Source organism: Portunus trituberculatus, unplaced genomic scaffold (genome assembly GCF_017591435.1).
Source record: "Portunus trituberculatus isolate SZX2019 unplaced genomic scaffold, ASM1759143v1 PGA_scaffold_204__15_contigs__length_355038, whole genome shotgun sequence".
Classification (NCBI taxonomy): Eukaryota; Metazoa; Arthropoda; class Malacostraca; order Decapoda; family Portunidae; genus Portunus; species Portunus trituberculatus.
The window spans coordinates 256,961-271,381 of NW_025541372.1; the positions used below are offsets into that span (position 1 = coordinate 256,961).

Sequence of the window (14,421 nt, forward strand, 5' to 3'; positions counted from 1 at the left end):
TTTGCGCGATCGGTTTGCTTACATACAATTTGGACCACATCTCGCATCCCCCCTATTATTTATTGTCTCTTACGAGAATTACAAGTTTGTTTTACACAATGCCTCTTGGAACTCATCTATTGTGTAAATGGAGATTACCTGTATACAATTCCCTCACTCATTAGAAGGGCAACATTTTAGCATTTTCATACATTTCTCTAACTCTACCATGCTTTCATTAAGGGAAGGCAAATAATATTAAACAAATTCATGGTTTTTCAAAGGGGTTGTGTCCCCTTAGAAATCAGTGACGCCTGATTAGTGAACACACACCCCCCATGTTGAGGACTACTGGGGTAGATAGTTGGTGGTGGTGGTGGTGGTGGTGGTAGTAGATAATTGGTGATGCTTGTGGTGGTGGTGGTGGTGGTGGTTGGTAAGGCAGCACACTAATGGTGGGTGGTTCCTGGGACAAAAGCAATGTGGAGGAGGTGGCCGAGGCACTCTTTGCTTGGTGGGCCAGTGACAGTTGCACCTTTGAGTTCAGCCAACACCTGGCCTACCTGTACTCTCTGGCTTCCCTGGGGCAGTTTGGTGCAGAAAGTGATGATGTGGCCGCAGCACCGACTCTGCTGGATCTGCCTGTGCTGAACATTGCACACCTGGATGGGAAAGAACCCTGTATTCTCTATTGCCAGGTGTGTGTGTGTGTGTGTGTGTGTGTGTGTGTGTGTGTGTGTGTGTGTGTGTGTGTGTGTGTGTGTGTGTGTGTGTATTTACCTAGTTGTATTTACCTAGTTGTAGTTTTACAGGGCCTGGGCTTTATGCTCGTGTGGTCCCGTCTCCATATCTACACTTATCCAATTTTTCTTTAAAACTATGTACACTCTTTGCTGACACCACTTCCTCACCCAAACTGTTCCAAGTCTCAACACATCTTTGCGGGAAACTAAATTTTTTAACATCTCTCAGACATCGTCCCTTCCTTAGTTTCTTACTATGCGATCTTGTGCTTCTAAAGTCATATTCTTCTCTCAGGGTCAGTTTCTCATTATCCACTTCATCCATTCCGTTAATCAATTTATAAACTTGTATCAGATCCCCTCTCTCTCTTCTCTGCTCTAAGGTTGGTAGATCCATAGCCTTTAGTCTCTCCTCATATGTCATCCTTTTAAATTCTGGAACCATTCTTGTAGCCATTTTTTGTAGTCTCTCTAATTTTCTTATGTGTTTCTTTTTATGGGAGTCCACACAACTCCTGCATATTCCAATCTAGGTCTTATTTTAGTACTTATCAATTTCTTCATCATTTCCTTGTCCATATAGTGAAATTCTACTCCAATATTCCTTAGCAAATTATACGTCTCTCTGAAAATTCTATCAATATGGCTTACCGGTTGATTATTTTCTTCCATTGTCACTCCCAAGTCCTTTTCCTTTTTTACTTTTTCTAGTTCTACTCCATCTCCCATCTTATAGATTCCCACTGGTCGTCTTTCACTTTTTCCCATTTCCATGACATGGCTTTTGTCCACATTGAATTCCATCTCCCATTTTTTGCTCCATTTCCAGATCTTGTTTAAGTCTTCCTGTAGTATTTCACAATCCTCTTTTTGTTTAATGTGTATTTACCTAATTGTAACATACGGGAAAAGAGCTATGCTCGTGTTGTCCCGTCTCCATATCTATTAATGTCCAGCTTTTTCTTAAAATCATGAATATTCCTTGCGTTGACCACTTCCACGTCTAAACTATTCCATGCTTCCACCCTTCTATGAGGGAAGCTATATTTTTTCACATCTCTCCTATAAGTGGCCATTTTAGTTTTTTCCCATGCCCTCTCGACATTCTTCCATTCCACATACACAGATCTTCCCTATCCATTTTTCCATGCCAATCATCACTCTGTATATTGCTATCAGGTCTCCCCTTTCTCTTCTGTTTTCCAGGGTTGGAAGTTGCATTCTTTTCAGTCTGTCTTCATAAGTCAAATCTCTTAAGTCAGGCACCATTTTCGTTGCAGCCCTCTGTACTTTCTCTAGTTTCCTTATGTGTTTCTTTAAGTTCGGAGCCCACTGTATTGTTGCATATTCAAGCCTCGGTCTTATCATTGCAGTAATTATTTTCTTCATCATTTCTTCATCTAGATATACGAACGCCACTCTTATGTTCCTCAATAAGTTCAATACTTCTCCAATTATTTTGTTTATATGTCTCTCTGGCGATAGGTCATTGGTAATTGTCACCCCAAGGTCTTTTTCTTCATGACTGGTTTTTATGTCTTCATTTCCTATCTTGTACATACTCCTGATTCTTCTTTCACTCTTGCCAAACTCTATTTTCTTGCATTTTGTCGTGTTGAACTCCATTTGCCATGTACAGCTCCATTTCCATATTCTGTCCAAGTCTTCCTGGAGTAGTTCGCAATCTTTGTCACATCTCACTTTTCGTAACAATTTTGCATCGTCTGCAAATAGGCTCACATAACTGGACACCCCATCCACCATGTCATTTATGTAGACTGCGAACATTACTGGTGCCAACACTGATCCCTGTGGAACTCCACTCTCCACCAATCCCCATTCTGATGGTCTGTCCTTAATTATTGTTCTCATTTCTCTTCCTACCAAAAGTCTTCCATCCATTTTAGTAAACTGCCATGCACTCCTCCTACCATTTCAAGTTTCCAGATCAGTCTCTGGTGTGGTACCTTATCAAAGGCCTTTTTTAAATCCAGATATATTCCATCAGCCCAACCATCTCTTTCCTGTATTACATCTATCACCCTCGAATAGTAACATATCAGGTTTGTCGTGCATGAACGCCCTTTCCTAAAACCAAATTGACACTCACAAAGTATGTCATTTTTCTCCAAGAAGTCTGTCCATCTAGTCTTCACCACCCTCTCACACATCTTAGCTACCACACTTGTAAGTGACACTGGTCTATAGTTCAATGGGTCTCTCTTGTTACCTGATTTATAGATTGGGACAATGTTAGCTCTTTTCCAGTCTTGGGGCACTACGCCTTCCCTTAATGAGGCATCAATTACTTCACAAACTTTTTCTGCCAATTGCTCCCTGCATTCTCTTAAAATCCATCCTGATACCCCATCAGGTCCCACAGCTTTTCTCACTTCTAAACTCCCCATCATGTTCTTGATCTCCTCCACCGTTACTTGAAACTCCTTCATAATCCCTTTCTGTTCCATTACCAGTGGTTTGTCAAAAGCAGTCTCCTTTGTGAATACCTTCCGAAAGCATCCATTCATAGCCTCTGCCATTTCCTGGGATCTTCACTGTATACTCCATTTACTTCTAAACTTTCAATACTTTCTCTATTTTTGATGTTGTTGTTCACATGTCTGTAAAAAGCCTTGGTTGGTCTTTACATTTATCAATTATATCCTTTTCTTGTTTCTTTCTTTCTTCTCTTCTAATCAACACATATTCATTTCTTGCTCTTTTGTAACTTTCCCACTGCTTAATCCGTCTTTTCCTTCTCCACCTCTTCCATGCATCCTCTTTTCTTGTTCTAGCCTTTTCACATCTATCGTTAAACCAGTCCTGCTTTCCAACTTCTCTATGTTGTCTTATTGGTACAAATTTTTCTCACCTTCTTTGTATATTTTTATAAATTCCTTCCACTTTTCATTTGCTCCTTAGCACTCTTGAATTTCATCCAATTTGTCTCTTGAAAGAATTTCTTTAGGTTTCCAAAATCTGTCTTGGCATAATTCCATCTTCCCACTTTATATTCTTCATTTCTTCTAGATTTCTCTTCGTCTATCACCTTGAACTCCAAAACTGCATGATCACTCTTTGCTAAAGGGCACTCCACCCTCATCTCCTCAATGACCATTGGCTCTGTACTAAAGACCAAGTCCAGTCTTGACGATGCTCCCTCTCCTCCAAACCTAGTATCTTCTTTGACCCACTGAGTTAACACATTTTCCATTGCCAGTGTCAATAGTGTATTTCCCCATGTTGTCTCTGATCCTTCCATTGACCAGTCCTCCCAACACACCTCTTTACAATTAAAATCTCCCATCATTATAGTTCGTTCACAGCCACCCAACATTTCTTCCAGACATGTTCCTGTATCACTTATCATTTCTTCATATTCCTGTACTGACCATGCATTTGTCTTAGGTGGTACGTACACCACTATGTAGTGCCTCTTTTTTCCTTCATTAGTTTCTGCTCTGATCTTTAGCACTTCTGCCTTTCCCATACCTTTTTTCACTTGATCCACCTTTATATCTTTTTTAACCAGCAACATCACTCCTCCTCCCATCTTACCTACTCTATTTCTTTTCCAAACGTTATATTTCCTTCTCCAACCTTCATCAGGTCTTCTCCTCTCTCAGTTTTGTTTCAGTAAGACCCACAATATCTGGGTTCTTGTCCCTCAAGTAATCGTTGAGTTCTAAAATCCCCGATATCACTCCATTTATGTTGGAATACATTACATTTCGCTCATATGTAAGTTTCTTTAGTCCTTTCTTGCTGTACTTTTCTGGGTTATGAACCACTTCCTCAGTCTCATATCCAAGATTCTCCAGAAAACTCTTTCTTCTCTTCTTCTGTCCTCTCTTCATTTTTTCAAAGCCTCCTTTCTCAACTCATTTAACATTTCTCTTTCCTTTTCACCGAGATCTCTTCTCAACCAAATCTTCCTTGTTGTTTCCTGCTGGGCTAGCCTCCATGACTTCTCCACCAATTCATCTACATCCTTTTGTGACTTAAGTTTGATTCTTATTGGCCTCATACCTTCTCTTGTGAACTTTCCAATTCTATGGAAGTCCTCTATTTCTTGTACTAGGTCTTTTCCTCCTCTTGCACCACATTAATGATATTATTTATCACCTTTTTATGTTTTTTCTCTCTCCATTTTACTCGGTGTCTTATCCTCCTCCACACCAAATATCACCACACATCTCTTTTTGTCTACAGTTTCCCTCACCAATGTCTCATTTGACTTAATAACCTTCACCACTTTCTCAGCTATCTTCTCTTCTATGGTGTGTGTGTGTGTGTGTGTGTGTGTGTGTATATATATATATATATATATATATATATATATATATATATATATATATATATATATATATATATATATATATATATATATATATATATATATATATATATATATATATTTATTATATTTATTTATTTATTTATTTATTTATTTATTTATTTATTTATTTATTTTTTACTTTTTTTTTTTTTTTCACTACAAGGGTATTTTAAGACAGTTTGGCATGTTCTGAGGGCATTTTAAGACAGTTTGGCATGTTTTGAGGGCTTTTTTTTTTTTAAAGGTGTTGCATGTTTTTAGGACATTTTAAAACAGTTTGGTATGTTTTGAGGGCTTTTTTTTTAAAGGTTTTGTATGTTTCTAGGACATTTTAAGACAATTTGGCATGTTTTAAGGGCATTTTAAGAGCTTAGCATGTTTTTAGGACATTTTAAGAGTTTGGCATGTTTTGAGGGTATTTTAAGACAGTGGCTTGTTTTGAGGGCATTTTAAGACAGTTTGGCATGTTTTCTGGGCATTTTAAAATGTTTTGGCATGTTTTGAGAGCATTTTAAGATTGGCATGTTTTGAGGGTATTTTAAGAGTTTGGCATGTTTTGAGGGCATTTTAAGATGATTTGGCATTTTTTGGCATGTGTGTGTGTGTGTATTTACCTAGTTGAGTGGGGCTCATAGTGTCCTGTCTCCATATCTCCATTTATCTAGTTTTTCTTCAAAGTTATGCTGTAACAATTTCATAATATAATGCATTCCACTTTTCCACCGTTCTATGTGGAAAACTATATTTTCAATATCCATCACACACTGCCTCATCCTGATCTTCTTTTCATGTCCTCTTGTCCTTCCATCTTCTTCCGTCAACAGCATCAGGTCTTCCTTGTTTATCTTTTCAATATCATTTACTATCTTATACATTGTTATTAGGTCCCTGCATTCTCTTTTATCTTGTAAGGTTGGCAGTCCCATTTCCTTCAGTCGTCCTTCATATGTGAGGTCCTTTAATTCCAGCACCATCTTTGTAGCAATCTTCTGTATCCTTTCCAATTTTCTTATATCCTTTTCAGAGCTCGGAGACCATACCATTGCTGCATATTCCAGCCTTGGGTGTATCATGCTTGTGATGATTTTTATCATCATATCTTTATCCATGTAATGAAATGCCACTCTTATATTAGTCAGCATCTTATATGATAGTCCAAATATCTTGCTTATGTGTTTATCAGGGGTCAGATTTTCTTGTATGATCACTCCAAGATCTTTTTCCTCATAGTCTTCATTATTTGTTCCTCTCCCATCAAATAGTTCCATACTGGTCTTCTCTTACTCTTTCATAGTTCCATTATGTGGCATTTCTTGGCATTATACTCCAATTTCCACTTCCTGCTCCACTCATAGATCTTGTTTAAGTGTGTGTAATAATAATAATAATAATAATAATAATAATAATAATATACGGTTTATTAATTTGGCAGTGCCACAAAAAGTTTACACTGAAAATGTACAGGGGGACATTAAAACAATGAAATCCTTATCCTAACTATAAATCTAACTTAACCAAGAATTAACTTATTGATTTAATTGTTTGATTTATTTATGGCTCGCACCATAATGGGCACCGCGCTAAGGTGTTACCGGTCAGTGCGCGATGCTCTTAAGGGCGCCACGCGATTCTGGTGTCGGGTGGTGCGGGCAGGGAGAGGCACGTCTGGGGGTAGCAGGTGGTGGAGACGTGGATGATGCAGCAGCCCTTCCCTAAATTTTTCCAAGGCTTCCTGGTGTCTTGTGGCCAGCCTCGGCAGACTCAGGCAGGCCCAAAGATGACCCTGCACGCCCTCTTCTGAACCCTCTCAGCTGTTGCCGTTGTGTGAGGTTCAGGGAGGAGGACCACGCTGGGGAGGTGTACATGAGCTTAGGGAGAATAAAGGTGAGGTACACTCCCCTCAGTTCATCTGCCGGTGCACCCAGTGACCTGAGTCGGCGCAGCATATAGATCTTGTATGAGGCTGACTTGATGATGGTGGAAACATGCTCCTTCCATGATAATTGATCATCCACCAAGACACCTAGAAGCTTGGTGCTGCGGACCACCTGGAGGGAGTGAGGGCCCACAGATAGCTGGGGAGGGGGGGCTGCTGCTGTGGAGGTACAAATGTGCATCACCACGGTTTTGGTGTGGTTGATGGTCATTTTGTTGTCCTCCGTCCACGTCTGTAGTTGGTTAAGAGTGGACTGAAGTGCTGAGAAGTCTGGGTTGGTGTTGTTGACGGGTAAGCCCACGGTGCAGTCATCCACATACTTCCAGCGGTGGGGGGTGTGGACGAGAGCATCGTTGATAAGGATGAGGAAGCACAGAGGACCCATCTTGGTCCCCTGAGGGACCCCACATGTGAGCTGTTGGAAAGAGGAGACAGAGCCCTGATAACGAACGGCCTGACGCCTTCCCGTGAGGAAGTCTGCCAGCCACGCTATCAGGTAGGAGAGAGACCCAGAGTGATGGCTTTCTTTATCACAACAGTGTGATCAACAAGATCAAAGGCCTTTCTGAAGTCCACAAAAGCAATAGCTAGAGAAGTGTTGCGTTTGTCCAGGTGGCTGTGGACGAATTCCAGGAAGCTGACAAGGTAGTGAGATGTGGAGGTGGATTTAATATTACCAAATTGTTGTGTGTCAAGAGAGTTACAAATTTTGTTATAGGCCCAGTCGAACACAAAATCTTCACAGATAAGGCTGGGTATAGGGGTGATGGCGACTGGTCTTAGATCATTCAGTGACTGTGGATTGGAAGTTTTGGGGAGGGGGGTGACGTAAGATGTCTTCCACTCATCGGGGCAGGAATGTTGAGAAAGGGAGGCGTTGATGATAGAGCGAAGGGTGTGGCAAGTTGTGGGGCAAATTCTCTGTAAATTTTGATGGGAAGTCAGTGGGAGTGGTGGATCTGTTTAGTTTAAATTTAAGAAGCTTCCTGTAAACATCAACCTCCTGGACAGGGGGTGGAGGGGAGGAGGCAGGGAGGTAGGCTGGGAGAGTAGTAGAGTGAAGGGGAGGGAGTGTCTGACAGATCGCAGCGAAGTGACCGTTAATCTCTTCGGCCGCGTTGTCAGGTGAAAGGTGTGAAATACAGGGAAGAGAAGAGGCTTGTTTTGTAAACCACACAAAGACTTAATCTTGTCGTACCACTGTCTGTTGTCAGCAAGCTTGAGATGGTGAATTTTGTCTGGGTAGTAGCTTGCCTTGGCTGTTTTGATCTCCCTGATAACTCTGTTCCTTAATCTCCTGTACTGGTCAGGGCTAGAGTGGAAAGCCCTGTCACGCTGATGAAGGAGTCGTTTGATGCAGGGCGTCATCCAAGGGGCATCAGATGGGTCCACTGTGATGTTCTTGGCGGTGAAGTGGTGATGGAAGGCTTCCGTTGTGGTAGTGAAGTAGTTCCGCCATTTTGTGTGAACGTCTTCCTCATCCAGTACCTCGGTCCACGGGTGATGTGTCAGCCACTGCCCAAATTCCCTCATGGCGGAGTCAGGCATGGGCCTGTAGGATCTGGTGACAGTTGACCTGGGAACCGAGGTGGTGGGGGTGGGTGTCCACAGGATGGAGAGGTGGGTGCTGCGTCCCATGGGGGGGAGTGGCTTGGGAGGCGAGTACAGTGTGTGTGTGTGTGTGTGTGTGTGTATGTGTGTGTGTTGTAGCTTGTTGTTTGTGTTGCAGCTTGTGAAGAATACTGTTTATCCATTGGAAGATAAGCTCGAGCTGTTCTGAGGGTTAGTGACGGCACCAACACCTCTTCCCGATTTGAAGAGGTCAGTCTGTGAGAGAGAGAGAGAGAGAGAGAGAGAGAGAGAGAGAGAGAGAGAGAGAGAGAGAGCAAGCGAGCAACATAAAGAAATAAAGAAAACTAAAGAGAGAGAGAGAGAGAGAGAGAGCGAGCAATATAAAGAAGAAAATAAAGAAAACTAAGAGAGAGAGAGAGAGAGAAGAAACAGGTAGACAAACACACCTGAGTGACTATTATGATTAGCTTGTTACCTCCACCTTACCTGTCTCTCTTCCCTTGAGCAGTTTGTGAGTGACCCAAGAGAGGTGGAGGAGGAGGAGCATCAGAGGCTGTTTGGTGCCATTGGAAGCTCAGAGGTGGACATCCTGGTGCTGGTGGACGGACAGCTTTCTCTGGTGGTGCTTGAGCTAAAGGTGTGTTGATTGGTGCCTTCACTGGTGACTTTAATGGTGATGTACTGCTCTCTCACTCTACAGGTTTGAAGTGTTAGCCCTTCAGTAATGGGACACATTTTTACCTTGAGATTTGTGTGCCATTAGACCATTTTATTGACATTAGCAAGGGTTACAAAGTTAATGGCCAGTCTTCACTATTTTAATCCCTTTAGTATTGGGACACATTTTTACCTTGAGATTTGTGTGCCATTAGACCATTTTATTGACATTAGGAAGGGTGTATAGAGGGCACAAGATTAATGGTCAGTCTTCACTATTTTAATCCCTTCAGTACTGGGACACATTTTTACCTTGAGATTTGTGTGCCATTAGACCATTTTATTGACATTAGCAAGGGTCACAAAGTTAATGGCCAGTCTTCACTATTTTAATCCCTTTAGTATTGGGACACATTTTTACCTTGAGATTTGTGTACCATTAGACCATTTTATTGACATTGGGAAGGGTCTATGGAGGGCACAAGATTAATGGCCACAGTCTTCACTATTTTAATCCCTTCAGTACTGGGACACATTTTTACCATGAGATTTGTGTACCATTGGACCATTTTATTGACATTAGCAAGGGTCACAAGGTTAATGGCCTCAGTCTTCACTATTTTAACCCCTTCAGTACTGGGACACATTTTTACCTTGAGATTTGTGTACCATTAGACCATTTTATTGACATTAGTAAGGGTCTGTGGAGGGCAAAAAATTAATTATTTTAATCGACCACATGAGTTTCTTAAGCTGTAGAAAATCACCAAATTGTCACCAGAATGAACTAGATCATGTTTATTTTAGGGCATTTTAAGACAGTTTGGCATGTTTTAGGGCATTTTAAGAGTTAGGGATTTTTTTAGGGCATTTTAAGACAGTTTTGGCATGTTTATAGGGCATTTTAAGATGGCATGTTTTTAGGGCATTTTAAGACCATTTGGCATGTTTATAGGGCATTTTTAAGATAGTTTGGCATGCTTTCAGATAATTTTAAGATAGCTTGCCATGGTTTTGGGCATTTTAAGACAGTTTTGCTTGTTTTTAGGGTATTTGACAGTTTGGCATGTTCTTTTAGGACATTTCAAGAGTTTGCCATGGTTTTTGGGCATTTTAAGACATTTTGGCATGTTTTTATGGCATTTTAAGACAGCTTGGCATGTTTTTTAGGGTATTTGAAGACAGTTTGGCATAGTTTTTGGGCATTTGAATACAGTTTGGCAGTGAATGAATGAGTAGGGCAGTGGGTGATGGCAGTGAAGGGGTTAGCACAGTGCAGGAACAGACAGTGAAATAATGGTGTGTTTCCCAGGACGGCAAGTTGATGCGTCTCACAGGGCTGGAGTGTGAGAAGGTCAGCTCTTGTCAGCGCAGACTGCTCTTCAGGATGGCTAGTGACCCCAAACCAGACCAGGCACAGATGTAAGTCCCACCATCACCATAATTATCATCATCATTGCTTCTGCCGCTGCTGCCACCACCACCACCACCATCAAACTGTTGCATCTTTTGACACTAAAGGCATTTCTGTAGTGTGTCCGTCCGTCCGTCCTGTCAGTGATACCGGGTCTTGTCTGTCTGTCTATCTATCTATCTATCTATCTATCTATCTGTCTCTCTGTCAGTTTGTCTGTCTCTATCTATCTGTCTGTCTATCTAGCTGTTTTTTTTTTTTTTTTTTTTTTTTTATATATGAAGGCCCACTTGAGAGGTGGGTCTCTACAAAGGGAAAAGTGTCAGCCAAAATTCTGGAGCAAATGCCTCGATACCTCCCTCTTAAAAGAAACAAGTCAGGAATTTTCAAATACAGATGCAGGGAGGGAGTTCAGAGTTTACCAGTGAAAGTTGTGAATGATTGAGAGTACTGGTAAACTCTTGCATTAGAGAGTTGGACAGAATAGGGATGAGAGGAAGAAGAAAGCCTTGTGCAGCGAGGCAGCAAGAGGAGGGGAGGTATGCAGTTAGCAAGATCAGTAGAGCAGTTAGCATGAAAATAGCGATAAAAGATAAAAGAGATGCAACATTCCGGCGCTGAGAAAGAGGCTGAAGACAGTCAGTCAGAGGAGGGGAGTTGATGAGATGAAAAGCTCTTGATTCCACCCTATCTAGTAAAACTGTGTGACTGGAACCCCCCAAACATGCAAAGAGTACTCCATACAGGGGCGGATAAGGCCCTTGTACAGAGTTAGCAGTTGGAGGGGCGAGAAAACTGGTGGAGACGCCTCAGAACGCCCAACTTCATAGAAGCTATTTTAGCAAGAGATGAGATGTGAAGTTTCCAGTTAAGATTACGAATAAAGGACAGACTGAGGCTATTCAGTGTAGAAGAGGGAGACAGTTGAGTGTCATTGAAGAAGTGGGGATAGTTGTCTGGAAGGTTGTGTTGAGTTGATAGATGGAGGAATTGAGTTTTTGAGGCATTTAAAAACTATTAGATTTTTTCTGCCCCAATCGGAAATCTTAGAAAGATCGGAAATCAGGCGTTCTGTGGCGTCCCTGTGTGGTCTGTTGACATCCTGGAGGGTTGGTCGTCTCTGAAAAGACGTGGAAAGATGTAGGGTGGTCATCAGCGTAGGAATGGAATGTCAGTCTGTCTGTCTGTCTGTCTGTCTGTCTGTCTGTCTGTCTGTCTTTACAAACTCCTTCACTCCACTTTGCACACTCCACAGGTTGGTGGAGGACACACCAGCCTCAGTCACTGCTGCTGCTGCCACCACAGCCACTCCACCTGCTCCACCTGCCACTCCACTAGCACTGAATGTGGATTCTGATGTGTTGGAGTTCACGAGGGAAATGGTGGAGCAAAGGTCAGTAATGTTTGTAGGTGGAGAAGTGGAGGTGGAGGTGGAGAAATGGAGAAGTGGAAGTGGAGAGGTAGATAAGTAGAAGTGGAGATGGAGAAGGTGGATATGTGGAGAAGTGGATGTAGAGGTGGATAAGTGGAGGTGGAGGTGGATGAATGAAGGAGGAGGTGGAGGTGGCATGTTTTGAGGGCATTTTAAGATAGAGGCATGTTTTGAGGGCATTTTAAGACAGAGGCATGTTTTGAGGGCATTTTAAGAGTTGTGTTTTTTAGGGTATTTTTAGACTGGCATGTATTTAGGGTATTTTAAGACAGTTGGGCATGTTTTGAGGGCATTTTAAGACAGTTTTGTTTTGTATGTTTTTAGGGTATTTTTAGACTGGCATGATTTAGGGTATTTTAAGACAGTGGTATAATGTGTGAGCATTTTAAGACAGTTTGGCATATTTTTATGTTATTTAAGACAGTTTGGGATGATTGTAGGGTTTTAAGACAGTTTGGGATGTTTTGCATTTTAAGACCGTTTGGCATGTGTTTAGGGTGTGTTTAGACAGTGGCATGTTTTGAGATATTTTAAAATGCCCTCAAAACATGCCAAACTGTCTTAAAATGTCCAAAAAACAGTGGCATTGTTTTTGAGATATTTTAAAAATGCCCTCAAAACATGCCAAACTGTCTTAAAATGTCCAAAAAACATGCCATTGTCTTAATAAGCCCTCAAAACATGGCAAACTCTTAAAATGTTTTTAAAACATGCTAAACTGTCTTAAAATGCCCTTAAAACATGCCAAATTGTGTTAAAATACCTTCAAAACATACCAAACTATCTTAAAATGTCTTCTAAACATGCCAAACTGTCTTATAAATGCCCTTAAAACATGCCAATGGTGAGGTTTCCATTGACAGAAGCACTGCCAGACCAGGGTGCCACCCTCCTCTCGAACACATATGCAAACCATCCTTGTTGAGAACACTGCACCCTCAACACACCCCATGAAGTCAACACCCTGCACCAACACACCACGTTCCACCGTCGGGCCAATCACGTCCATCATTATGAAACACTTTGACAAGGATATGGTTCTGTTTTTGGCCTCGCTTGGCAATGGAACCATCGGAAACCTTCAAAATGTCGTAAGTTCTGTTATTTTTTGCTACTCCACCAAACTTCATCACCTCCACAACCACTCCTGCAGTGGATGTTTTGAAATGGGGCACCACAGCAGACAGTGGCTCCAGTGCATATCTGTTCCACGCCCTGCTCCTCCTCATGGTGATGCTGGCACAGAGATACATCAGCACACCACACACACATTTATACCACCACCACCGCCATCGCCATCGCCACACTCCCTGGACGCTGGTGTTGTAAGATGTGGCCTGAAATACAAACAGCAGTGTCACTCGCCACCTTACAACTACACCACGCCACGCCACGCCACGCCACGCCACGCCACGCCACGCTTCGCCACGCCACGCTTCGCCACACCACGCTTCGCCACACCACGCTTCGCCCACCACGCTTCGCCACACCACGCTTCGCCCACCATGCTTCGCCACACCACGCTTCGCCACACCACACACACACCACACACACACACACACACACACACACACACACACACACACACACACACACACACACACACACACACACACACACACACACACACACACACACACACGAGCATAAAGCCCAGGCCCTGTAAAACTACAGCTAGGTAAATACACACACACACACACGCCCGGTAGCTCAGTAGTTAGAGCGCTGGCTTCACAAGCTAGAGGACCGGGGTTCGATTCCCCAGCCGGGTGGAGATATTTGGGTGAGTCTCCTTTCACGTGTAGCCCCTGTTCACCTAGCAGTGAGTAGGTACGGGATGTAAATTTAGGAGTAGTGACCTTGTTGTCCCGGTGTGGTGTGTGCCTGGTCTCAGGCCTATCCGAAGATCAGAAATAATGAGCTCTGAGCTTGTTCCGTAGGGTAACACACACACACACACACACACACACACACACACAATCACCACGGTTTTGGTGTGGTTGATGGTCATTTTGTTGTCCTCCGTCCTTAAAATGTCTTTAAAACATGCTAAACTGTCTTAAAATGCCCTTAAAACATGCCAAATTGTGTTAAAATACCTTCAAAACATACCAAACTATCTTAAAATGTCTTCTAAACATGCCAAACTGTCTTATAAATGCCCTTAAAACATGCCAATGGTGAGGTTTCCATTGACTGAAGCACTGCCAGACCAGGGTGCCACCCTCCTCTCGAACACATATGCAAACCATCCTTGTTGAGAACACTGCACCCTCAACACACCCCATGAAGTCAACACCCTGCACCAACACACCACGTTCCACCGTCGGGCCAATCACGTCCATCATT

At 42.4% G+C, this 14,421-nt stretch overlaps 2 protein-coding genes across 2 annotated transcripts in view; both read left to right on the plus strand.

Moving 5' to 3' along the window:
• Positions 1-416: 416 nt before the first annotated feature.
• Positions 417-14,421, plus strand: part of LOC123500345 — a 25,625-nt gene continuing 11,620 nt past the window's right edge. The window contains exon 1 of the mRNA XM_045249048.1: positions 417-677. The gene's annotated coding sequence lies outside the window, so the exon portion shown is untranslated. The remainder of the gene's footprint in view (positions 678-14,421) is intronic.
• LOC123500344 lies at positions 8,640-13,230 on the plus strand. The gene is made up of 5 exons (XM_045249047.1): positions 8,640-8,818; positions 9,078-9,206; positions 10,539-10,648; positions 11,896-12,033; positions 12,936-13,230. The coding sequence occupies exons 3-5, from the start codon at positions 10,551-10,553 to the stop codon at positions 13,024-13,026; spliced, it is 327 nt and encodes a 108-aa protein (XP_045104982.1). The 5' UTR covers positions 8,640-8,818; positions 9,078-9,206; positions 10,539-10,550; the 3' UTR covers positions 13,027-13,230.